This window comes from Kwoniella shandongensis, chromosome 4 (genome assembly GCF_008629635.2).
Source record: "Kwoniella shandongensis chromosome 4, complete sequence".
Classification (NCBI taxonomy): domain Eukaryota; kingdom Fungi; phylum Basidiomycota; class Tremellomycetes; order Tremellales; family Cryptococcaceae; genus Kwoniella; species Kwoniella shandongensis.
Window position 1 is genome coordinate 843628 of NC_089290.1, and position 25474 is coordinate 869101.

The 25474-nt window shown below is 50.4% G+C and overlaps 9 protein-coding genes and 1 non-coding gene across 10 annotated transcripts; 5 read left to right on the plus strand and 5 right to left on the minus strand.

The window, feature by feature from the left end:
- Nucleotides 1–19: 19 nt before the first annotated feature.
- On the minus strand, nucleotides 20–2974 carry CI109_102326 (uncharacterized protein; the record flags this gene model as incomplete). The annotated part of the gene is made up of 4 exons (XM_032004516.1): nucleotides 20–1117; nucleotides 1170–1430; nucleotides 1497–2199; nucleotides 2265–2974. 4 exons carry the CDS (start codon nucleotides 2972–2974, stop codon nucleotides 20–22), a joined length of 2772 nt encoding a protein of 923 aa, XP_031861381.1.
- Nucleotides 2975–3507: 533 nt separating this feature from the next.
- CI109_102327 (uncharacterized protein) lies at nucleotides 3508–5124 on the plus strand (the record flags this gene model as incomplete). The annotated part of the gene is made up of 7 exons (XM_032004515.1): nucleotides 3508–3624; nucleotides 3679–3796; nucleotides 3876–4027; nucleotides 4087–4215; nucleotides 4303–4473; nucleotides 4580–4804; nucleotides 4888–5124. 7 exons carry the CDS (start codon nucleotides 3508–3510, stop codon nucleotides 5122–5124), a joined length of 1149 nt encoding a protein of 382 aa, XP_031861380.1.
- A 492-nt stretch (nucleotides 5125–5616) lies between these two features.
- On the plus strand, nucleotides 5617–6360 carry CI109_102328 (uncharacterized protein; the record flags this gene model as incomplete). Its single annotated transcript, XM_065967137.1, has 4 exons — nucleotides 5617–5706; nucleotides 5838–5890; nucleotides 6097–6211; nucleotides 6286–6360. The coding sequence occupies 4 exons, from the start codon at nucleotides 5617–5619 to the stop codon at nucleotides 6358–6360; spliced, it is 333 nt and encodes a 110-aa protein (XP_065823209.1).
- Nucleotides 6361–6476: 116 nt separating this feature from the next.
- On the minus strand, nucleotides 6477–8590 carry CI109_102329 (T-complex protein 1, theta subunit; the record flags this gene model as incomplete). The annotated part of the gene is made up of 7 exons (XM_032004513.1): nucleotides 6477–7280; nucleotides 7346–7494; nucleotides 7560–7820; nucleotides 7879–8023; nucleotides 8124–8260; nucleotides 8367–8457; nucleotides 8534–8590. The coding sequence occupies 7 exons, from the start codon at nucleotides 8588–8590 to the stop codon at nucleotides 6477–6479; spliced, it is 1644 nt and encodes a 547-aa protein (XP_031861378.1).
- A 1205-nt stretch (nucleotides 8591–9795) lies between these two features.
- Nucleotides 9796–11247, plus strand: CI109_102330 (uncharacterized protein; the record flags this gene model as incomplete). Its single annotated transcript, XM_032004512.1, has 4 exons — nucleotides 9796–10371; nucleotides 10441–10576; nucleotides 10646–10942; nucleotides 11009–11247. 4 exons carry the CDS (start codon nucleotides 9796–9798, stop codon nucleotides 11245–11247), a joined length of 1248 nt encoding a protein of 415 aa, XP_031861377.1.
- Nucleotides 11248–11722: 475 nt separating this feature from the next.
- Nucleotides 11723–11837, minus strand: CI109_102331. Its single transcript, XR_004236746.1, has one exon. It is a non-coding gene; the product is annotated as a 5S ribosomal RNA (ribosomal RNA).
- A 293-nt stretch (nucleotides 11838–12130) lies between these two features.
- On the minus strand, nucleotides 12131–16474 carry CI109_102332 (AMP deaminase; the record flags this gene model as incomplete). Its single annotated transcript, XM_032004511.1, has 13 exons — nucleotides 12131–12425; nucleotides 12490–12751; nucleotides 12812–13063; nucleotides 13121–13182; nucleotides 13238–13424; nucleotides 13480–13628; nucleotides 13683–13749; nucleotides 13803–13926; nucleotides 13982–14095; nucleotides 14157–14265; nucleotides 14323–15009; nucleotides 15068–15101; nucleotides 15709–16474. The coding sequence occupies 13 exons, from the start codon at nucleotides 16472–16474 to the stop codon at nucleotides 12131–12133; spliced, it is 3108 nt and encodes a 1035-aa protein (XP_031861376.1).
- A 366-nt stretch (nucleotides 16475–16840) lies between these two features.
- On the plus strand, nucleotides 16841–19093 carry CI109_102333 (sorting nexin-41; the record flags this gene model as incomplete). Its single annotated transcript, XM_032004510.1, has 6 exons — nucleotides 16841–17230; nucleotides 17290–17559; nucleotides 17614–18036; nucleotides 18100–18504; nucleotides 18563–18715; nucleotides 18779–19093. The coding sequence occupies 6 exons, from the start codon at nucleotides 16841–16843 to the stop codon at nucleotides 19091–19093; spliced, it is 1956 nt and encodes a 651-aa protein (XP_031861375.1).
- A 455-nt stretch (nucleotides 19094–19548) lies between these two features.
- On the plus strand, nucleotides 19549–22274 carry CI109_102334 (uncharacterized protein; the record flags this gene model as incomplete). The annotated part of the gene is made up of 5 exons (XM_032004509.2): nucleotides 19549–20073; nucleotides 20148–20664; nucleotides 20721–20903; nucleotides 20960–21893; nucleotides 21959–22274. 5 exons carry the CDS (start codon nucleotides 19549–19551, stop codon nucleotides 22272–22274), a joined length of 2475 nt encoding a protein of 824 aa, XP_031861374.2.
- A 603-nt stretch (nucleotides 22275–22877) lies between these two features.
- Nucleotides 22878–24971, minus strand: CI109_102335 (glucosamine-6-phosphate deaminase; the record flags this gene model as incomplete). The annotated part of the gene is made up of 7 exons (XM_065967138.1): nucleotides 22878–23236; nucleotides 23395–23617; nucleotides 23729–23949; nucleotides 24087–24098; nucleotides 24176–24260; nucleotides 24466–24640; nucleotides 24955–24971. The coding sequence occupies 7 exons, from the start codon at nucleotides 24969–24971 to the stop codon at nucleotides 22878–22880; spliced, it is 1092 nt and encodes a 363-aa protein (XP_065823210.1).
- Between the last annotated feature and the right edge of the window lie 503 nt (nucleotides 24972–25474).

Below are 25474 nucleotides of genomic sequence, written 5' to 3' on the forward strand. Positions count from 1 at the left end.
ACTTCACATCCATTGCTACCTAACCAAGCTGGTTCCACAATCCCTGAGACAAGCCATCTTCGCCCACCAACGCCGTCGCAACTGGCAAATCCCTCTTCTCACTCCGACCCATTCCCTGTCCTTGTACCTGTCCGTCCTCTGAAGTGATCGAGTTCAATGCTCTTTGATCAAAGTTGAAATCGCCAGAGTTGTACCAAAGCTGAGTCATCGCGTTCCAAGCACTTTCGTTTTCTGACGGCCCAGCTTGACCATTGCCGTGACCATTTGAGGCAAGTAGCGCAGCGGCTTCATTCGTCGCATTCCCAATAGGGAGAGACGAAGGCGGAGGAATCATTATCGACCTAGTCGCAGAGGTGGATGTTGATGTTATAGGCAGAGTCGAGCGGGTAGCCGCGATTGATGGCTCAATCTTTGCTGTAGCAGTGCCGTCTTGACCGTCTCCCGGAGTTCGGAGTGGACCATGTCTCCCAAGTAGAATCTCGGATAATTGCGAGAAGATCTCCCTATACTTCGCGGTCTCAGGCAGCGCCCTGCTGAATGCTTCTAGGAGGTCGTGGCACTGACCCACACGCTGACTGACCTCTCGCCGCCAGTTGGGATCGTTAACCAGTCCGGCATCTCGACTGTCGTATTCGCACAAGCAGTAAAGGAGCGAGATACACGCCAAGAACTGCATCGACACGTTGATGAGGTTGTAGCTGACCTTGTGGTCGTGCCAAAGGTCGATATAGAGGTCGACACATCGTGTACTTGCCTCATGTAGTGCTGAAAGCCGCTCCGGAGTCATGACTGGGTAGAGGGGTGAGGGTCGATACAAGAGACAGAGACCTTGATGGTAGTTGAGCAGGAACCATGAGTGATTGGTGATCATCCCTCGCTTCTCTTCTTCGGTGTCAGGAGGCATAGGGCATTCCGCCAACCAAGTGTCGAGACGCGAATGCAAGTCCATGATAATGCCAGCGCGTTCAGGCTCGGGAAGAGCGTTCTGCTCGCCGGAAACCGAGTAGACTGTCGTGAGGATAATACCCGACAGACGACGAAGCTTGATGATATGTCGAGTAAAATCGATGCGAGCTCGTCCTCGGAATGGAGAGTCAGAAGGAAGGGGCGATGGTAACTGTAGAGCACGGTGTCAGCATGCACCGATAACCCGCCTTTGTTACGCTTACCTCGACGTCGATATCGTTGTCAACAATAGCCAGAGGCTTCGACAGGGTGACAGCAACTAATCGATCAAGGTTGAAGAGTGAGTAGAAGACGCGCTTCCTGTGTTCTACCACCTTTGCAGGGACGTTGGTATCGTCTACCCGTCTATGGAGGTTGAGAGCAGTGGCGACTCGGGCAGCGAAACCGACCACGTGCCAGAGGGATACTCCAGATGGGTCGAACATCGCATAGATGCCCAGTAGGATCAACGATTGAACGCACAGCTGCAATTATTGTAGTCTATCAGCTATACTCAAACAGCGATATGTATCACAGGATAGGACACTCACAATATCCTCTCGTGCAACAGCAGCGGACAGGCCCATCATAGCTCGCTTTTTGAATACTCTCGAAGAGCCCTTCTCCACCTCGCCCATCCTCTCCCTATTGGTCGTCCCGATGGCAATCACCATAAACAAGATGAATTCCTTGCCAGCAATTACAGCGATCTCCTCATCTCCACCTGGAGTTGAGCTCCACGAGCTCGCCGACCTCACACCGTTTTCGGAATCTCTTCGATACAAGTCATCCATGTCTCGCATAAACTTGTCCCGGTCGATGAAAGGGTAGGAGATGGCATTACAGACGAAGAATGTCTCCACAGCTTGAAGAGCAAGTTGGTAAGGTGGATAGGGGGGTAGAGGGGAGCGCGCTTGTTTGGTTGCAAAGCCGCCCAACGAAATTCTGTCCGAGGAGGAACTGGAAGGACGAAGGTTGGGATCCAGAGAGTGTATGGACGTGGGGCCGAATACGGGGTTAGCGGACTGGTCGGGGCGAACTGCAAGGATGCTCCTCGCGATGGCCGGGAAATCGGCTCGCGGGGACTGACTACCGCCGTTCAGCGAGTCAAAATGCGAAGACGATGGTTCTGGAGGCGGAGGCAGACCGCGTTCCAGATTCGATACGGCCGCTTCGAGATGTTGGATGCGCTCAGCAGCCGAAGCGATCTGGGATGTCAGAGCGAGGTTGTCCGACTTGAGATTTGACACGTAGCTGCAATGTAAGAGGATATATCAGCTTGTGTCGTTAAAGCTCTAGCACGGAGACATCTGGCTCACCCAGCAGTCGCGGGACTGATCTCGAAAACACAAGCAACATCCGCCTTGCTACACCCCGCACATCTCGGTCTTGCATTATCGCACTTCCTCTTGATCTTATGGCATCTCACACAAGCCTGTGCTGCGCCCTTGGGTGGATGCACGAACACCGGCCCTAGCTTGAGATCACCTGAGGGGTCTGCGAAATCTAATATCCCTTCTGTGGGTAGTCCGTTGTCTGTCGATCCACCTCCACCGTTACCACTGCCGTTTTGTTTATCTTTAGACGGTCGTGGTTTCGAGACCCTGGCTCGTTTTCTAGGTTTAGGCGGTTCTTCCTCTTCCGAGATGTTATTACCGGTCACGCCGTCTTCGTATGAATGTGGAGGTGGGTGAGATAGAGATGTTTGCTGTTGTGATTGCGTATGATCTCGATATCCTTCTTCCCAAGGATGATGATGTCTTGTTGGTGGATTGACATTTCCGTATCCTGACCAACCGCGAGATCCCTCTTCTCTTGCTGAAGAACTTTGATATCCTCCAAAAGAAGAAGATTGCTGAGTCCCTCCGTCGTCACCGTCTTCAGGCTCGGATGGTCGACGGTTGATATCGGGTGGTAATCCTTCGTCACCTAGAAGTTCGGGTGCGATTGGTAGCCCGGAGTTTGATCCGTTGGCAAGAGCAGCTGATAGCGTGGATATCGGTGGCAGGGAGGGTTGTGGGTATGACATGGCTACGGAATGAGAACCGATAGGTCTGAGGGATGCCAGAGGGTGCGTGCTGTGTCTGTATACGCCCAGAAGGGATGGATGGTCTGGTATGAGATTTGTTTAGGAGACTGGACTAGACTGGGTAATGATGAACGAATCAAGATGTGTTGTGTCGACGGTGCTCGCCGCAACGCGGATGGGAGTGAAAGCGAGAGCGAGAGAGTCAGAGAGACGGCGCTGAGCGCTAGCGCAAACTAGATTGATAACGCTGTAACATAATACCACGTCACGCCCACTTGATTCGGGATCAGGATTCCAGGAATCACCCCGTCGGCTGTTGCCGATCACGCTATCAAAAGAGATGTTTCCAAAAGTCGGTTAAAGTTACCGTATGTCACCACGCATGGGTCGAGTCGATAACAACAAAGAGGCGTATCTGGACGTGAGTATGCATGTGTTATATCTATATCGAGTCAATCAATCTGCGATTCTCTCTCTTCTCTATCACCATCCCCCCTTCCCCCGCTTCAACCATCTCAAGCTTCACGAACACCATGACCAACACGCAGTTGTCCAACGGTAACGTCAACGGCCATTCTACTGGACCGGTCGACATCCTCCTCATTGGCTTAGGATCTATCGGTTCTGTGTACTCATATCTCCTCGAGAAGGTGTGTTGAAAAGTCTACGTAACGAATATTGGTGCTGATCATGCTCTGTAACAGTCTGGACGAGCTAGAGTTACCGCTGTAGCCCGTTCCAACTACTCCTTGTACTCTACGACAGGAGCCACGTTGGATACTGACAGATTTGGCAAAGTCGAAGGATACAAGCCTCATCGAGGTGAGTCGCAATCACCATGAGGTTCATTTCTGAAAGAAGTATGGACTTACTGATCAGAGATCGTATCAACTCTCTGTAGTGTTCAAATCGCAAAAAGAGGCATTGGAAGATGGCACCCGATACGCTTTCGCTTTAGTCTGCACCAAATGTCTTCCCGACGTCCTACCAAATACTACTCTGCTCGCGGATGCCATATCAAGTGGTCAAGTAGAAGCGTGGAGCTTGATTCAGGTATGTCTACTCCTCTCCTATCTCTGCCAGGCTAGACACTGATCACACCGTTGTCGTAGAACGGTCTCGGCGTTGAGGAAGACTTGTATCAAGCTGTGAAAGAGTCTGAAAGTCCTGTCATGTCAAGTTGCGCTTGGTTGGGCGTTGTGACTTCCCCAGATGGAACTGTCGTCAGATGGACCGGAAATGTGCGTTCACAACCCCTCGTCCTCTGTTTTATTTCAAGTTGCTTGAACGGACAATCACGACGCGATGTTGATATCGAACAACTCTAGGACCTATTGGTGACCGGTATATACCCTCCTTTACCGGCGAAGGGCTCGTCAGACACCCGCGTCTTCTCACAACGAGAGGATGACGCTGTGAACCTCTGGTCGGATCTTATCAAGGCTGGAGAAGGTAACGTGAAGCTTACAGACCGTATTGATTCGGTACGGTTTTCAAAGGTGGGTCATCCGTTACTCCAGATTACTCTACGACACATACCCAAGTCGTCTTCCCCTGATCCTGCCGAATATGGCATAAACTGACCTTCTCGTGATACTCTCGTAGAACGTGTGGAACTGCGCCTGGGCATCCGTTCAAGGTCTCACCCGAACCACTTCCTATCCCTTCTCCTTCCTCGAGCCAGAACACAAGGAAATGATTAAATCGTTCCTTCGAGAGATCGTGACGGTCGGTTTCGAGTCGAGTCTTCTGTGGCAAGGGATGATCCAATATCCTGCTGGTGATGTCAGCGAGGGATTAGAAGCGGTAGTGAATTATGCTTGGGACAAGGTGAGTGACGAAGATGACTTCGTGGTTCGACCGAAAGCCTACGATATAAGCGATATTCTTACCTTAATCTGACCCCATGATAGCCCGTCGGAATGGCGGTCTCACGAGGAGGCGGTCATCGAATGTCGCTCCTGGTCGACGTCGAAATGGGTCGACCTTTCGAAGTCGAAGTGATCACAGGAGCTGTCCTCCGTCTTGCACAAAAACACAATGTCCCAACACCCAGATTGGAATTCATATACGCCATGTTGAAGGCTTTACAAGCGAACATCATCATGGAAAACAAGAAGAAGGCGGAGGAGAAAGCCGTGGGAGCATAGTCAGTGATTGGGTTCCATATTAGGCCACTTGGCGTTACCTGTGAGCCTGAATCAAAAAGAGCAAAAGGCATGCATGCTCGCGCTGTCGAGATGATACGCACGATATTGCAGGTGACTTGTAGACAGTATAGATGATATGTATTCTGGTTATGTCACTTGTCAATAATAACTTTCTGTATTAGTCGTCGTGATGTCCATCCTTCCTTTCACCATTATCCTCCTGGATCAGCTACATCATCCTTTGTCTCCAACACCGTGCACTTCTCCAAGTACCGCCCTTTGTCGTCGAACGCCTAATATCTCACTTCATCTACAACAACGATGCATGAAGCGAACCTGCTTGTATTGTGATGTCGTTCTAACCGGACTGATCAAACGTCTCAGGTCGACTGATCACTTATCAGGCAAATTCAGCCTACCGTCCCCGACTACTGTATAACTTTCAGATAATATCCCCTTCTGCTGGCTACATTATAATCGTGGCGGGCCATCATGTCATCCAAGAAATTCCCCCCACCACCCGGTGTAGGAACAGGTAAACCTGATCACCCATTCGCAGTAACGGTTGAAGATCCAGTACCGGTAAGTAACATCCTTCCACAGATAGAGCGAGGGATAGAGGCAAAGACGCCGCAGACACATAAATGGGCTCCCCCGTCCTTCGACCAACATGAACTGAAGTTGGAATACTGATCATATCGTGCTTTGAAAAGAACGCTATCATACCTGATGGATATGGTATAAAGTATCATGCTTATCATACTATGTAAGTGCACAACCACTCCGTCCGCCGGTAGAACTTCAAAATACTCTTGACACCCGTACTGACAATCGCCTGTTCCCATCAACTCAGCACCGAAGGAGTATTGTGCGTAAGACACTTCCCTCAACCCCGCTCGGAGTTGCTACTCCCACACTCTGCAGCCTATCTGGACCCTATTGCTGATCGGCTGACCACCTTCTCGCTTCCAGCTTACCAGCAGGCACATCCCTCCCTGGAGGTGCTGTTCTCCCAATGTCATCAGTAGCAGACTTCCCTATGGTCTTACCAATGGGCACAAAGCTGCCAGGCGGAGTGATGGTTCCTGTAAGTTGCTCTCCACACTCTACGCTGAACATCACTAATCTGGAGTATGACTTTTGCTAATCCTCCGTTGTCAGATCGTCATGCAACAGGTTGAGAAGAAATCTGCGCCGCCAAGTCTCGAACCTGGACCTATCTGTATTATTCAATGAATGATATTACCGTAGCTTAAACTCACACAGCCACCCGTGAACGCAGACCGTCGTACTGCATATATCTATTCATGCCATTGTATATCTGCCCTATGCACAACTTACGCCTTCTACACCTAATCCTCATCCCAATGACCCTGTTGTTTGGGAGGTGCGATACCTGCTTGCTTCGCCACGATGATACTGTCCACTCTCAACACGCTGATAGCTGCCTCTGTGGCCAACTTGATCGCCCAGTCCTTCGCCGCGTAGGGATCCGACACTCCCTTCTTGTTCGCAGCCATCACACCATCCGTCTCACTCTCAATATCGACACCGGCATCGACGTGTCCGTCCGCATGAGCTTTGTACAATGAACTGACCACATCTTCCGCATTGAGACCGGCGTTCTCGGCAAGTGTTCTTGGCACAACCTCACACGCTTCAGCCCATCGCTTGATGGAATGTTGAGCGAGACCGGCAGTCTTTCCTCCGTAAGCAGCGATTCGTTTAGCGAGTTCGACCTCGGTCGCTCCTCCACCAGGGACCAATCGACCATCTCGAAGCAAGATTCGGACAGTGTTGATACCGTCATCGAGAGATCGTTCGAGATCATCCAGATAGTTGGCAGTCGCACCTCGAAGAACGATAGTCGCCGTTCTGGTCTTCTCGCCCTCCTCTTGTCGAAGAACGGTCACTCGGTCTCCACCAATTTCAATAGTTTCGAAGACATCCACCAAACCAGCCTCTTCCGGCGTAGGCGCGCCCAGTCGCGCAAGAGGAGTAGCACCGACAACTCGACATAATCGTCGGAGATCGAATTTGGAAAGGACTTTGATGACAGCGATGTTCATTCGGTTGAGGTAGTGCAAGGCGAGGTCACCGATACCAGAACCGGCGATGATGAGTTTAACTCCAGAGTCAGCGATCTCCTTGAAGTACTGCGATGACAACGAATTCACGTCAGTATAAGACTTTCCATGTGTCCGGAGAAACATTCACTCACACCCTCCAATTGCTTTTCTTCTCCGCGGGAAAAGTTCAACAAGTCGTCCGCCTTCTTGAGCAACACTGTCCCCTTTGTCTCCGTTTGTGAGATGTCCAAACCGCAAGTGTACACGGCAACCTTTGCCTTTGTCGCGTTCTTGACCGTACCTGGTCACATCGAAAGGGAGTTAGCTGACGTCCACTCTATTCGATGAAGTGAGACTTTGACTCACCCTCTGGCTCTCGACCGAAGACCATACCCCTGACCACTCTACTAGCATCGAGACCGCCTCCCAAAACCTTGACAACCCGAACCGAGTCCACGTTGAAGTCTTTAGGGTTCTTAGGCATCACAGCCAAAGCAGCTTCGGCGACGAGGGAGGAAAGGAAGTCTTCACATCCTGGTTGTTTGGCAGCGAGGGATGTTGAGACGTATTTGGCAAGTTGCTCGGCGGTAGGGAGAGGTGTGGAAGGGATCATGGTGGACACGAGGGCTGACGAGGGACGTCTGCGTTAGTATGGAGGTTTACAAATGACCGTCAAGTGACTCACACTCAAGCTCCTCTCGACCCTTGGCCAAAGCCATCTCATAACCCAAAATAACGTCGGAGGGGTGTAAACCCATAGTCAAAAGGTGTTCAGACCTCTTCAACAGTTCTCCAGCAAAGATCAAGACCAAGTTGGTAGCGTCTCCCATCTGCAGTAGAATATAACAATGTCAGTTGTCGGTCCAACGGACGTGTGACTCTCGCAGACCAAGCCACAATACTAGGAAAGCAAATGAATCTGCAACGCACCTCGGCTTCTTGAGCGGTACTCGCCATGACCAACAGTTTCGCCGCAGGATGAGCGACCTCGATCTCTCGGATGATCGTCGCAGCGTCGGAAGTGACGAACATTCGACCGAGATGGTTGATGATGAGCTTATTTCGTCCTGTAGGCGGTTCACAGTGTTAGCGTCATTGCAACCCTTTCGCCGTTTACGTCCATGCCAGTCTGACATGAATCAAGGTCATAGCGGAAGAACTACTGCAACGCACCATTTGGTCCAAAAGAAGTCCTGACAATCTCGCTCAATTCTCCGACAGCTGCGATATTTCTCAAGACAGCCTCTTCCAATCCAGACATGTGCTACGAACCACCATCATCACTCATCAGCACAAAGTCCAACGTTTGACTGAGAGACAAGGTGGAACCGAAGACTTACCTTGTAACCAGCCTTGAAAAGGTCGGGTCCACCTGCTTTTGGTACTTTTAACGACATGTTGATGACTCTTACGTTCTATCCAGTCGAAAGAGATCAATAAAGGTTGAAGATGGTAGGACAATGTCGATGAGGAAGTTGTTGGAATGTCATGGTGGAACTTGTTTCGAAATGTCAAAAAGCGTGTTCAGCGACAGTAGCAGCAGATTCAAGGAGACGCGCTGTGACCTCCACCTTGACGTGGCATTTTTGGTCTCTCCGGTAGAACTGATACAGAGCGTACTGCACGTCCACATAGGGGGTATTTAGAGTTGTGAATTCGATTCGGTGTAGTGCATGAAGATGAGAACTACAGTGCGGTTCATCGTGGAGCAAGCTGAAGCAACGGACATGGTGATGTCTGCTTAGGAACCCGCGACCTATGACGAACGTTCTTCACAATGAACATGATAGAACCGGTCTGATCAGCCAACCGATGAAACGAGCGCCACAGAATTGTATCAGTTCATCCCATTCCCATTCAATCATACATTGATGAAAGAACCGAAACACTCCTTCTCACGACGTTCAACTCATCTTAGTCCCATATACTGATATTAAAGAATCAGCCGATACAACGAAGTATTGTTTCGCGATGACACAAAATGACGCCTCCGGGTGAGACTGACCTGTCAAATAATGCTACTGACCTCGGCACGCACACCCTACCATCATACTCCTTTGTCGAATGGACTAATTGATGGCTTGGCATCAACAGTGGTACGGAGAAGAAATGACAAACAAACCTGAAACGCTTGTCGTTCCCAGTACTGACTGGGTATCATGTCGCGGATTGTTTCACTCGAAATATGACGATCAACTCATACTTCATCTCACCATTTGTTGATACCGATGCTCGACATACATATACTATCTACCATGGTCTCTTCTTCCTTCCTTCCGTACTCACTCACTCAAATCTCCACCCTCCTACTCTCCCTCCGGTCTCATCCGCTTCCAACTTGTCGAGCTTGCTCGACGCACCACGGTCTTTACAGTACCCCCTACATTCTTTGCTTCGTTCCCCCTTACACCTTGACGGGTTCATTCTCCCGTGTATCTTACTCACCACACCTCGACGGTATAACAATCTCACACAGATCTCTCTTTACACGAGTATTTTGACTCTTGACGAGTCAACCTTTGGCCCTACGCCACTCCACACGCACTCTGCTCTCACATCTCCTTAAACACCAGTACAGCTCCACTCAACTCACGCAAATACGATGCACTTCCTCGTCGCTCTTCTCCCTCTTCTCACACTCACTTCTGCACGACTTCCCCTTGGTGACCGATCTCGTTCTTCTTCTATACCTACTCAATCCCAAACCCAAACTCACACTCAAGAACCTCGTCTTCTCGGCGGTCTACTTGGCGGTCTTGTTGGTGGTTTAGGTAACACTGTCGGTGGTCTGGGTACGACCGTGGGTGGTGTTGTTGGCGGTGTTGGAGGTCTCGTCGGTGGTCCTGTCGGCGGAGTGGTCACTGGACTCGGAAACACTGTAGGAAGTACAGTCGTCACCGTCGGTGGTCTCGTTACCAACGTCTCCACGCTCAATCTCGAAGTTTTGGCGGACACTTGTGTTCGACTAGGTACCGCCGTACAGGTGTCTAACTCGGATAAAGTTCTTGGAGGTGTGGTGGACGCCAACGCTGCTGTCACCCTTGCTGCTGGAGCTTGCGTATGTGTCGATGCAGCGGCAAGTGTTGGCCTGTCGAGCGGTGTTCAGGCAAAAGTGGACGTCTACGCTTCGGGTGGACTCTCTTTTGCAGGTGCCGCTGCTGGAGATATTGCTTCATCCGTGAGTACCTCATTTACACCATGTTTACAGTAGAACAGTGTCGCTGACATTGACATTGCTTGGGAGTAGACACAACCCGGTCTACTCGGTATTCGAGCCGGTGTATACAACTTCAACGTTGTCGAGACTTGTATCGCTGCAAGCGTATCACTCACCAACTCTCACCACGATCTTCAACCTGTCGGCGGGTCATGTTGTGCTCGAGGTGAGTAGTCGCCTATCCTACCAATATCAAGAGACCGAAAGCTGATGATCGTACTCTCTCATCACTTAGCGTGCAACGCCGGATACATCAAACTAGGCAACAAATGCTGTCCTACCGGTTCGACCCTCGACTCGAACGGGAACTGCTTCACCGTCCCAACTTGCACCTCCTCCGAAATCCTATGCAACAACGCGTGTTACCCTCGAGCGACATACACCTGTCCTTCGGGTCTACCTGTGCAGAACCGTGCCAAGAGGAGCGAGATGACCACTTGTCCTGGAGGGATGAGCAAGTGTTCCGTTGGCGGTTGGGGTGTTGTGGAGGAGAAGTGGGAATGTATTGACACCCAAAAAGATTTGGAATCATGTGAGTCTCCCTTCGTCACAGACGAGTTGATAGAGTAAATGATACTGAAACTGTTCATCATGATAGGCGGAGGATGCATTCATCCCACCATCGGATCATCATCTCCCCAAGGCCAAGACTGTACCGCCTTACCGAACGTCAACCAAGTCGGATGTATCGCCGGAACATGCCAGATCCAATCTTGCGTGAGGGGTTTCGCTCTCGCTTCCAACGGTACGATCTGCGAGAGGAAGATTGGATTTGGGAAGAGAAGTCGAGTCGCTTCTGCTACGAGGGAGTATCAAGCAAAGGTACACCGGTGGTGATGACCCACCGTACTCGAGAGAGGTCAAGATTATGACACTCCTACGACACTGTTTCTTTCAACGGACAATTTCTACTTTATTTCATTTTGGTCTTTAATTTGTCTGGTTGTTCACTCCACATATAGTCTTCGGAATCCTACTCTCACAATACATGGGTCGCTTCATAGTCCATATAACATAGTATCATAACCTACCATACCTAGCATGTATCCCCTACTCACCTGGACCGAAAACCAGTCGGACGAAAATACACACCGCCACATCCAGCTTCAGGATCTTTCAACCTGACCACACATAGAAAAAGCTCCGATTGTGCTTTGTCCGCACAGATCCACAAACACACACAATTCCCCTCGTTTCATCACTTCAAATTCCCCTATCATCCCATATCACTCCAAGACTCAATAGCAACAGCATCTGAATACACCTTCTTCCTGTCATTTTACATGCATCCACAACAGCCAAAAAGGACAAAAACTACAGCACCCGGGATTCCCAAGTGGTCCCCCACCTTGGTACTAACCGAGCGATACCCAGCTTAGCTGCGCAGATCAGACGGGATGCGGCGTTTTCTAGGTTCTATGGCCGTAGATATAAATAGAAAATGCACGGTCATCAGACCTCGCACGGACCTCCTTGTGTGCTTGGGCTGTGTGGGGTGACGGACGATCGGAAGGACGTGCACCGTGATGTATGTGTATAAATAGATTATTCATTACGTGGCTATGTATCCATTCCGTACTAGACGATCTATCGACAGCAATCTCTCATGACAGCCGTGAGTATTCCAATTCGGGTTCATTCAGCCACACAATATCGCCCTCTCTCCCTCCTTCCTCCACTATTGACATCTTCCCTACCACACACTGCATCGCCCCATAGCTCATCGCCTCATCTCGAAACTCCTCTGCAAGTTTCCTTCCGACTTCTTCTTCGCCGTGCTCCTCTCATCCAACACCGACGCTCCTCCTACAAGATGCGGTGCCGTCACGCCCTTCCCGCCTTCTGCAAAGACTGCAGCGTTGGTAGTCGCCATTGCTGCCGCGCCAAGGTCCGACGCGTGGGTTGGTAGACCTGGTCGTGGACCGGGTGCGGCTGTAGTTTCGGTCGCTGCTGCTGATTGTTTGAGATGAGTTGGTGTAGCTGAAGGCGAGTGTTTGCCATGGTGAATCAAAGCACTATATAGTCACACATGATCAGTTTGTCATCCACTCTGCTCGCAGGCCGAGGACTCTAACTTACAGCTCTTCTAATAAGGTCGAATGCCTGTACGCTAATCTGATAGTGGGCACATTGGTCTTGTGGATGTCGTTACCCGCCGCACCAGGCAAGTACCACTTGTGTCCTAGCCAATGCTTTTTCACTTGCATCTCCCATCCACTCTGCAAAACCGAGTTCCTCGCCAGCTCACACATGTCTGCGGGGGTAAGCTTGTAGATTTGCGCGGCACAAGAGTACTCTTCGAGCAGATGCGAGGCGGTGAAATGGAATTGGAGAGGGTCGTCTAACAGGTTTTCCCATCACATTAGCGTTTTTTTGGTACCAATTGCTCAGAGATTCTCACCTGTTGACAGCGAAACGTTCAGACCGACTCGGAAAAAGTCCTTGAAAGGGTTCCTCTCATACGTCAGGAATAACGCATTGTTACTCAACGGCGACATCGCCAATCCGATCTGCTTGAGGTAGAACAGGTATTGGAGTGCGGGAACCTTCCTCAGAAGGATACCGTGTGAGATGGAGTGCGCGGTCAAGAACGCGGATGACAAATGGTCGGGATCACCCGCTTCTCCACAATGCGGTCGCAGGACGAATGTGTCTGGAAAGGCGCAAAGTCAGGGAATAAACTCGATCTGCTGAGTCGAGGGGCACTCACTGAATCCTCTAGTACGTCGCCAAGCGTTCAGACTCGCCATGTTGGCGTACATGTAGTAGATCCTGATCGAACGTATCAGCTCTCCCCTTGTATCATAGAGTCTGAAAGTTGGCTCACCAGTAACTGTACGGAGGACTCTGCTTCGTGTTCCACATCTTCGCCGTCGGGAACTTCCTATACAATCTTCGCTCAGGCTTGGATTCATCGTCGACACTGTCGAATCCAACTACTCGCTGGAGGAAGATGTGCAGTTCGGGGTGAGACGCAGGATCTTGGGTCACCTCAAAAAGTGGTTGGAAGAAGTCTGACAGGCACAAAGCTGTCAGTCAAAAGAAGGTATCAAAAAGGCAGCTACGCACTTCGAACGACGTCCTCAAAGTTGTCAACCAATTTCGACCCCTTGAACACCTCGTACAGCCTTGGCAACTGGATGAGCCATCTAACGTTGTGTGAAATGAGCTTGTTGTTCACCACCCATTTGGCGAGTTTGTCCCATTCGTTGGGGTTTCTAAAAGTCCATATTTAGCTAGTCCGCTGTGTGCACTTGGAGATCGCTACTCACCGAGCATAGATGGACAAACGCCATTCGGAATGTTGATACTTGCTCTGTTCAAGATCGGTAATCAATTCTGAAGATGGTGTGAGCCTAGCGAACCATCGCTTTGGTCATGATACCGCTCACCTTGTGTCAATTCAGCCAAGTATTTGCCTTTCAGCAAGTTGTCGGTCTTTAAGAAGATTTCTCGCAATCGAGAAGACCCAGTAGGGTTGTATCGGTCATTGAACCTGTCGAAACGGTGGAACTCCTACATCAATTGGTCAGCTGCATTCACCCTACTATGCCAGAGAGCGTCGACTGACCTGATGGGCGTGCATGTCCAAGGTATCAATCGACAGATCGTATGCAGTCAAGTCGAGAGACTCGAAGACCTCTTTTAGTGTGAGATCCTTGCCATCACGGTGAATGACGATTTCCTGCAATCACGATGCAAAGATTTAGCAGGCACCCCACGTCGGACATCCAATTGTTACTCACATTCGGGGTCTTCCTTAACTTCGATTTGATGAAACGAAGCAGATGCTTTTGGTTCATACTGGCCGAGTGATGAACGTGGGTGTCGACCTTTCTGACGTTGTAAAAATCTCTGCACAAGTTGGTTAATCGTCTGAACATTCGCAATCTACCAGTTAGAATCACTTACCTGTGGGGAACAGCTTTCATATCTGCCAACTCTTGGTACTCGTTCAACAAGCAGTACAAGCTCCACTTGCTAGACAGATACTTCAATCGTCTGAACGCGAAGCTCTTCGCGGGACCATCAGAGCAGACACCAAGCAGGTAGTCGAGGTCCATGAAGTACTCCTTCAACGTGGGAACCTTTGAAATAGGCGTCTTGCCCTTGTTGTCTGATCCGTTAACAGCGCCGTTCGAAGAAGACGGGGATGCAGTAGAGTAGACAGTGAAGACACCTTCGTCGTTCATCTCGAAAGTACGGCTTGGATCATCGGCACCTGGGATCTCACAATCTTCGATCTTGAAAACATCACTGTCGCGAGTGGTGTTGTAAGACGAGGTGGCGCCTTGTTGCTCAGCCGCGTCCGCAGGTGCTGGTTCGGGATGAGGTCCGCCGGTAGTAGGTTTCCAATGCCAGTGGGGACCAGGAGGGGGAGGATATATCTTCCAGGACGGAAGAGAGTCGGGTTCGTTCTGCGCTGGATCTTCGCAAACGTCTTGGTCGACTTGCGGTTTCAGGCCCATCACATCGCCATACGAACGAGGTGTGAAGCCATGGAATTGCCCGTCGTGATCTCGAGGATTGTCTCCCAGCCGTTGATTCGAGAGTTCCATGTACTTGTCCCTCAGATCGAGACATCGAGCGAAAGACGCGCTACGAATCCACGTCAGCAGATTTCGATGAGAATTGAGCAGCAGCACGACCGACTCACTATAGCTCCTCGAGTTCACTACCAATGCCTTGTTCTGCGAAAGCAAGGATTTGCAGTTGCATCAGTGTTACGTCCTCGTATATATTGGCATTCTCAACAGCAGGAGAAGATGGCAACGAGGTGATAGGGGATGAGGGACGGGTATGAGGCGACTTGAACCCGGGAATGTATGAATGAGGGTCAAGCATGTCAAACAGTGGTTGTGCAAATAAGATAAGGTAGCTTGGACAAAATGATAGGGTGATTGAAGTAAGGGACTTGGAGCAAGAATCGACGTAAGAGCATCCACTAAAGACTTCGCATCACCAACCCCCATATCGCCTCACGACATCGTAGGAACCTTCTTGACACCCCAACGTGCGTCTTCCCTTTCTGAAGGTTCTGTACATTCGAAGTTTCTTGTAGAGGAAGGCGAGTATCCGACGCATTCGGCCGGAACAAGCGCCATCCCGCATACAATGCACAAAGGCACGTTTGTGCGGCTGTCGCGGACGCGATCCACATTGAGTGCCGAGAATGATTAGACGATGTTTCAGGCAGGTCAAACTCGACGACGAACCGACCACAGCGGAAAGAGACCACGAAAGAGGACGGGAAAACGTGCGATGACATGCAGGACCTGCAGAAACGGTTTAACTCACCTGGTCCGCCTTGTGGTGGAGCAGTCTCCAAGCTAGCTGTAGCTTGACCTCCTCCGAGAGATCCAGCGCTCAAGGCGTTCAATAAACCTTCCTCCATGCCTCTTTCTCTTCCTTCTTCCTCCAAGTCCAACCTCTCCTGATCATCCAGTTCCGTTCGGTGGATCAGAGCAGGTGCTGGATCCAGATCACCGTTTTCCGGTCCAGAAGGTGAGAGCATCGACGACCTTTCATCACCTGTTGGACCGAAGTTGACCTGTCGTTGGAATCGTGTACTGAGATCATCGTTCCCGGCCGGTTCGTCCTGATTATTCGGTGAAGCAGCTCGCATTGCCATTGACCCACCTCCCTTTTCCAAATTCCCACCTTTGCTACCGAGATCCACTTGACCACCACCTGGAGAAGTAGACACAGAAGACTGTTGCAAGGTCTGACTCTGTCGACGAGGTAATGGTAAAGCTCCCGCATCAAAATCCCCTACAGTCATCCTAGTCTTCAAACTCGTTCCGAAATCGGTTTTGCTGCTTGACGATCCCGCGTCGGATACCGTAGAAGGTGGTAGTCGTGGAAGATGATGAGAGAGCCAGATCTCATCTTTCAGATGCAATCGACGTTCTTCGTGGTAGTCAAAGGAGGGTGAAGCGTGAACATGAGGTGCGGCATCGTCGAGGTCGTCAGGTGTGTGCGAAGCGTACGCCGAACGAGGGATTGGACGAGGCGATGGCAGAGGCGAAGGGGAATGACTGCGTTGCTCAGGTGTATCAGACATGCTGTCCTTTATGTAGTGTGTCGCCTTGAGATAATACTTGTGAGAAGTGATCTTATACAATCAGGAAAGAATTATTTATCGCAACTACCGCATGCATTCTAACTTCTCGCTTGCCCAGATCAGCGGAGATCGCCACTGGGTGACAGAGACAGAAATGCACGTGGTATCTAAGCTGAGACTGTGAACAGGCATTAGGCGCGCGAGGTCACAATAAGCCTAGTTGTCATCATCGTCAGCGCGTTGGGTTCACCGGCTAAGCTGTGCTCCCATCAGCGTCCATTCACGTTGACCGATATATCTGAAGACCACTACCTTGCACATACACCTTACTTATATCTATACCACACGCTAGGGATATCCGGCAGCATGGATTACTCGACCTCGCCACCCCCGAACCCGTTTTCAAATTCCCCATCCCCAGCACCCACGCCGAATTCTCGACCCACTTCTCCCAGCCCTGCACTTCCTCCTTCCTCCATCGCATCCCCCTCACCAGTTCCCTCTCACGCTCGAAAATCATCGTCCCTCATTTCTGCAGCATCTGGATCTCCACCTCCGACACATCGTGCATCGTTCCCTGACCCCTCGAAGCTGCCAAAGAGCGGACTGACCATTGGCGGACCGAAAGCAAAGGAGGGATACTGTTGTGAGAGGGATAAGGAGATCAGCCTAGGGGAGGAAGTACACATCGTCGATGCGTTCAAAACCACAGAGGGCGGTAAAGCCAGCTATATAACATATGTGATCCGATTAGGCGTACGTTTCCCTTCACTATATGATATCCTTGCAGTAACTGATGTTGTCCCCATTGCAAGTCGAACACCACACGACGAAGGTATTCCGCCTTCTTATCGCTTCATCAAGCTTTGACCGGACTGTACCCTGTCTTAATTATCCCTCCCATACCTTCCAAGCAATCTCTGACTGACTACGCTGTCAAAGGCCAAAGCAAGGCCAAGGAGGATGCGACAGTCATCGCGAGACGAAAGCGATTGCTCGAAGACTTCCTGCGTCGATTGATCAGACATCCGATCTTGGGCGGTGAACATGTCTTGCATCGATTCTTGGAAGACGGAGTTAGCTGGGTGAGTCACAGCTGGTGTGAGAAATACGAACCACAAGCTGATGATCTGCTTCAGTCTGAAGTGCTTCACTCTCCACCTATTTCACTCCTTCCAAAGAACCCCCTTCATGCACCATCTCATAACCCCACATTTCAGCCTCCTTCGCCGACATCCCCATCCGAATCTACGGCATCCTCAACATCCTACATTGCGCACCACCTCCTCCCCACGCCTTCACCAAATCATCCTCTGCGTCAACCCGATCAACGGTTCTTGGATTCTGAAGTGTTCACCGAGAAGTTCCAGAATCACTTCTCCGGGACCATGGAAAAGGTCAATCGACGAGTCACGAAAAGGTGGGGAGAGAGGGCACAGGACCTCAGAGAACTGGGGGCTGTTTGGAATGGGTTTAGTTTGGTTGAGCAAGGGAAGCTTGGACTCGCTATTGAGAGAGTGGGACAAGCGGTCGATGCGGAATATCTGGCCACGGCCGCTTTGGTGCGTTAAGTCCTTCACTTTTCGGTGTCATGTTTACGAGAACTGACGAGTGCTCTTTTATAGTTGCAAGGATGGGAACGGACTACTACCGAACCGTTGCACATCTACAGTCAATTTGCTGCACTGATCCGACAACGACTTTCATTCCGTCATCAAAAGCAAGTCCAGTATGAGCTCGTCCAGGATGCATTAGAGACACAAAAGGATAAACTTGAGCTGCTCGAAAATGCGGAGCGGGAAGCAAGACGATTGGAGGAAGCATTGGAACGAGGAGGTCAAGGGCTGGTCGCTCCCCCTCCACCCAGTGAGGAAGAAAGAGAACGTGCAGCTAGAGCAAGAGCTAGAGCAGCTGGACAAGGGTTCGGATTGCTCTCTGCCGTGAAGCATAGCTTGAGTGGAATGATGGACGTTGATCCGGAAGCAACTCGACGAGCCAATATCGGCAAGACCAGAGACAATATATCTCAGGTGCGTTGCATTATCATCTTGGCGGTGGACAGGTCTGACATGCCCGATCGAAACACAGCTTGAGGATTCGCTTCAAGCCTCGACACAAGATCTCAAATACGCCTCGATGACGCTTCAAGCGGACCTGGACAGATTCCAGAGACAGAAGGTTGCGGATCTCAAGCAGATGACCATACAACTTGTCAAGGTCCACAGAGAGTGGTGTCGTCAGGTAAGTATGATCTCTCCCCGCCTCACCGTAAGGTCTTAGCTCGATCTGATTGCGTTTGTGTAGAACCTGGAAGCCTGGCAAGCTGCGCGAGACGCAATCGGTGAGATTGATCCGCACCCCAATCAACCTCCCGCTTCAGCTCAGCCTGCCGGTCCGTCAACGTTGGACGAAGGCATGTCGTTGGGTGGTATGCGGGCGGAGATTGACCGAGTGGAAGCAGCAAATGTGCCACTGCCCTTGCCAGCTAGGGACGAGGAGTTAGTGGAAGGGAAGGGAAAAGGTAAAGGCAAGGCAGAAAGTGAGGATCCAGTTCCGAGTGTAGAAAAGAGCGCCACTAGTCCTCCAGCATCAGGAGCAGGACCGTTGGGACCGTTGTAGTTATTGTGCTAGGTACACATGAATGACTGGTCGTGTATGCGATATTCATATGTATTTTATTTTGGTATGCGGTGTGACGCTGTGTGTGCAGGAACCGAGGGAGAGGGAAGTGACGTGAATGTTTTCTTTCCGACAAAGTGGAGGGCGATTTTAGGTATCAGTGAATATAAACATCGGATCTGCTTCTGTCGTTCAACATACCAATACAACAACCAAACAATCATTCCACCTTTCTACTTCACTATATATACATATACATTGTCAAATACATAACATAGCACGAACATCAGTATCCTCTACCAGCCTTCCCTTCTTGATAGGTTGTTGTGCTCGAAAAAGTAGTAGACTGGTATTGTATTCTTGAGACAACCCTTACTACCTTTTGGTTGATCGGACCTCCTACTGTACCGCTCATAGCGAGAAGCTAGAGCGCCCAAACATCGACTCATCACACGATGGATCCATTACCCATTCCTCCTTCTCGATTCGATCTTGAACGACGACGACTCGAATCGACGGTAGATAACGATCTCGATTCCCTTTCGCTCGCATCTCTTCATACCACAACAACCTCCAACACCCATACTCACTCATTCATCTCCTCGACGGCATCCTCATCCAGCATGTCACTCGAATATCCCCGAGCGGAACCTATATCCATGTCTTCCCATCAGCCACATTATCACGCCCACGCCCACGGACCTACAGGCACTCCAAGAGCTGCTGGAGGTAGAAGACCGTCTTCTAGGATGAATAGCTTTGGCGCAGCGGGAATGACAGCGACAGGTGATCAGAGTATGTTTGTTGGCGCCAGTCCAGTCTCGACTGCAGGACATCATGCTAGTGCTGTCACACTTGGTGCTGGTGTATTTAAGGACAGAGGAGATGAGTATGGTGCATTTAATACTAGCGGAGAATTCGATCCGGAACGAAGTCTAGGGAGGCTGGTTGGCGAATTGGGTAGAGTCATGGGTAACGATGTGAGTGCAACTTGCTTTCCGCTCACAGCAAAGTGTAGTATGATGGTTGAATGGCTGATACATACATCCTGCAGAAACTTCCTACTCGACCCACATCACCTTTCTCACCACCTCGATCACCCTCACCTCTCCCTTCACTCCAAAACTCGCAGCCTGCAAATCTCTCTTACACTCTGACCCGTAATGACCCTCTCCTCAGTCCTCCATCCAGTAGCGAAAATACCACTCTCAAGGCCAGACCTGAAACACAAACCAACACACGGTTCTCATCCCTCGCTCGCGAATTGGGTGATGATTTGCGTGCGGCACGTCAGCAGCCCGCACCAGCACCAAGACGAGCGCTTAGCGATTCAACCATATACAATGTCGCTCATACACCAGCTCCGGCGACCACGAGACCTGTCAAAGATAAAGGAGACAGGTTGAGAGCTTTGCAAGATGAGAATCGCCGTTCGGCAAGCGCCCCAGTCAGAGGAACCAGGGATCTGTCCATGGATGTGACAGGTTTGACAGCGTTGATGGCAACGCCAGCAAAGGGAGGGGAATTCGGGACGTTGGGGAAGAACGGCGATGTTGGTGGTGATTCAGGCGGTAAGTCATTGTCATCTTCAAAACATGATTACACAGCTAAACAATCTGCGGTATAGCCAATATTCCTCAAGCGCTTGCGACACTGAATGCCCGACTCCGTGCTCTGGAGACGGAAAACTCCCTTTCGAGACGACGAGTTCGAGAGCTCGAGGAGGAACTTGAAAGAGCAAGAGGGGAAGTGGAGTCTGCGAAACACAGTGGCGGTAGTCGATTGAGAGAAGTCATAGGAGAGAAGTCAGGTGAGCAAGCAGGTGAAGTACTTTGTATTTAACGATGCTTATTGGTTCCTTTGCAGCTCTTGAAGATCTCATCAAGTCCCTTCGAGCGCACCTCGCTCGTCTTACCGTCGAAGTAGAGCAAAACAAAGCTGTGATCGACGAACTTCGTCAGATCTCAAGCCGACCTGCTAAAGCGCCCTCACCACCTGGTTCTCCATCTGTCAAGTCGGAACTTGCTGCTCTTCGACGAGAGATCGAGCGACTCTCACGAGAAGTCGAGAAGCTTGGTGGGATCGTCGAAGAAGGCTTGGAGACCAGGAAGAAGGCACGAGGGGAAAGAACCATGCGGATGGAGAAAGAAGACATGGAGAGACTCGTCAGGCAGGTCGTGGATGAGGAGACAGAGGAGCTGCGAAGGGCAAGGCGAGACATGGAGAGAAGGCGAGAATCGCTAGAGAGGCAAGCAGACAAGACGGCAGAACCGTCCAAATTGAGACAAGGTTTACACACTGCTGCGAACAACGTTCCCACCCTTGCTCCGCCTACGGTGCAACCCACTCGAACAAGGTCAAAGCCGACATCTCAGCATCCTACACCACCTCCTTCCGATGTCGATGATGGGCTATATGATTCGCCAACACCTCTTTCACGATCATCATCCCGCTTGGGCTCGCTCAATGCGCATCAGAAATCAAAGTCGACACGAAGCAAATCTCATCGTCGAACGTCGGCAGAAGGACCTGACTCCCCTTTCCCCAGCATCACAGGTGAAGAGTTGGAAAAGGAATTCTTCAGTCCAGCACCGGTGAGAAGGGAGAAGTCCCCTTGGGCTAAGAAATTCACCGCCAACGAGGAGATGGAGATTCGGTCTGCTGGTACGAGAGCAGGATCAGGTTCAGGATCGAGAGTTCCGTCTGGTCGAGGATCACCCGATGGCGAAGCTTTACCTCCTCAGACTGTGTTGGCGAGAGTTGTAGCTGAACTCGAGGATGATTTCGGGCACTACAAAGCGTGAGTGTATCGTGTGATCACATTGGAGGTCAGCAGAGCTGATGTCTGTGTTGCTTTACTCGTAGGATCTACTCTGAGCTCGCGGATCAATACAAACTCCTCGACCCGGCCTCTGTCTCTGCAAAACGACATGTTCTAGCCTCCCATCTTCGCGAAGTGATTGACACTCTGGAGAAGAAAGCAGACCAAATAGGTGATCTATACGATCTCTTAGCATATAATGATAAACCGCTGTCCAACTCCGGTCGACAAAGCGGCGAGGGTTCGAAATGGGTAGGCAAGAGTGTAGGGGATGCAATGAGAATGGTTAGGGAAAGCTTGGGGGATGATGCGTGGGAGAGATTGGAGAATGATCTAGGCCAGAAAGGTACAAGCCTTTAGTAGCGTCGTTTTCGTCAGATGAGTCGAGGGAGAGGTGATATTGTTGTAAATAAGGATTGGAGGGGGATGGTGGGATTTCTTGTTAGTATACCGATAACAGTGCCGAGTCGGCAAGGGGACGTGGTAGAGTTTCTTAGATATCAAATGGAAGTAAGAGGATTGAATCGTTCGGTGCATGCGCTTTAGGAAAGCTTTTTGATGATGTCTTGATGCATTGTATGATGTGCACTCAGGTATGGGTCAAGGGATACTGTAGTTGTGTGGCAGTTCGTTGCGGTCAAGGAAGCACAGCGTGCTGCAATTGTGGGGGCCTGATATGCAGCAATGGAGACGTTTGCGGTGCGTATACAGGTATTGACATGGCGGACACATGCATATGTACAGGAATTAAGGAGAGTTGGACAGATTACAATACAAGTGATATAGAAATAGAGACAAAGCTGACAGAGAAGGGAGCCTACAGTGTCGATCTATAAAATCCACACTAATTTACACGATAGTAAGTATCACAGAACAAAGATGAAGATGATGGAAAATGTGAGCATGGTAGCACCACCGTCGGTGGTCAGATCGTTAGTTAACGGACTGATAATGAACACCCCATCATGCAATCAGACTTGCTCCCCCGCTCTGTTCGTTTGCCTTGACATCATCGTACCAAACGATCAATCCGGATTTGAACGTAATCCCCTGAGCTCCTCCACCACATACACTCTCAAACACACCGTTGGTATCCGCCATCTGCATCTGTGCAACAATCTCCCGCTCAATCGACGGAGTATTTTGGGACAGAGGGAAGATGGGGTACGGTAAGTCGATATCGTTAATGGAACTTGGGTCCGAAAGGTTGAGTTGGTCTGGTTCGTCCTCTGGCTCGTCTTCTGACTTGGGCTCGGATTCGAACTCGGGTTTGGTGGATGGGGCTTGAGCAGAGAGATGTCGGATGGTGCTTGGCTGTAATTCTGTTACTCTGTCGTATCAGTCAAGTGGCCAAGAGGACACTACGTACTTGGCCCTACATGAAGGCAGCAGGGAACACCGGGGCATAGCCACGCGTTCAAACACGCGAATCAGAGTGCCAATGTGTTGGTTGACTCCAACCGAAAGTGCCCAGACTCACCCGACACAGCCTCCTCGTCCGCAAACACTCTCACATCTTCATGCAGCTGCAACATTGACGCAGGACAGAGATGACATATCCCACCTTCCAACGCAGTCGTGAGTGCTGACGATTTGTTCCGTCCCGTTGCGAGGAGTATGATTTCGGCTGAATCGAGAATCGTCCCTATGCCGAGGGTGAGAGCGTGAGTTGGTACGTCTGCGAGGGTCAGGAAGGACTCCGCCTGCGAAGGGAGACATTGCCCGTTAGTGACGAGTTCCTCATCACTGGTCGGGCTCCGATTTTCCCATAACCAGCGAGATGAGGGAAGAAACTCGATCTGCTCCCAACTTACTACATTTTCCTTTATGCCTTCGTCGAGCTGCACGATCCTACATCTCGTCTTTCCCCCTGAACCTGGCCCATTAGATCCGATTTGACCAAGTCCGCCAAGGCCAAGTAAGATAAGATGGATGCCTCCGAAGGAGGTGATAAGAGATTCGTATGATGCGCAGGTGGTGAGGAGGGAGTTGGAAAGGGTGTAAGGGACGTGAGTTTGGGAAGGGGGGATGTCGACTGGAACATTTGGAGCCAAGTCAGTCGTTCGTACGCAATACGAGATCGGGGTCGTCGTTAAAAGAGTCGAGGTGCCATGCGAGTCGCTCACGGCACTTGCCCGAGGTCAAGTGAGGTAGCGAAGGACAAGTACTCACCTTTCGAGAAGACTTTGTGTATCAGACGAACCACATCATAATCAGCAAACCGACCTGCTTCACTCATGACGATGCCGCTTCGTACTCACAATGCTCTTCCATGAAGTAGTGGTGGCTCTGGAGATCTTCCGGACCGAGTCCTACATACTCGTCTAGAACAATTGCGATAACGTGCTGTGCCACACGCCAACAGTATATCAGTATTGCTATCAGTAATATGCACAATGATCAGAATGTTGTGTCCAGCAGTCGGGTGACAATCAATGTCGATCCCTTCATCCAGACATCGATTGACACCGTTCAACATCACAACATGTCCATATCATCAAGCAACCTGGTACATATCGTTGAATAGGTAACGAGGATGTTCGATACTCACCTCAAAGCTAACTTCCTGAGCTTCACATCGCCTTGCCAATTCTTCATATAATGGGATAGCAGCGTTGTCCGCTACTAAGCCCAGAACAAATTTGCGTTGTTGAGTAGGGGAGAAGGCGATGATTCGCGAGATGATCAGGTCTGCAATGGCGAGAGCGGTCTCGAAGGGATTTGGACTGTGGTGAGTAGCAAGGGCGTCAAGGTAAGAGTGAGGGTGACAGTGACGGTGAGGGAGGTCCGAGGTATTAGTATTCGTGTATGTGTCAGTTGTATCGTATCATAGATGAGTATGGTGCCAGATTCAGCGAGGGGTAAAGATAGACGTGAACGGGTTGATGTGAACAGAAGTAGTACAGAGGAGTGGTGGAGATGTGCATGTGGAAGATGGATACAGTTTGGGATATATCGCACGAGTACACCGGGAAGGACGCCACCTTTTTCCCAGGTATCTGGTGTAGATAGGCTCAGTGGGAAGTTATCACTGACTTACAACGTTTGTAGATACATGTCGATTGTAGATGATCAGTGCGTGCGGAACGCGGTGTGGTGCTAGATGGTCAATCTTGAGAGACGCAGATGTATTCCGAGGGTGTTCAGTATATCCAAGCTAGTAGTTTGTTTGCTCACCAATCCCAACAACCGAGTCGAAGAAGACACGAAGACGACAAATTCAAGGGGCAGGAGGCGAAACGAAGCTGCCCGAGAGGGTGAGGTGAGAAGCGCGCCACGAGTGGGAGATTCCTTTCATTTTCTGTTACGAATGTCAACTGTAACAGAATGGATGCCTGGGCGACGAATACGTTGTATGTACGGCGAGGCGATGTTCTCATCGAATTGGGAGTATGGAGAATAGAATTGGGGGTTGGCTCTGCAAGCATCACACAATATCATATCGTTGTAGCAATTCATCCCAAAGTACATACAATCAATCTATAATACAACGGCACCGCAGCCCAAGACATCTGCTCTGAACAGAAAGAAGCCTAATCAATCATCTTCTGTCAGCTCAC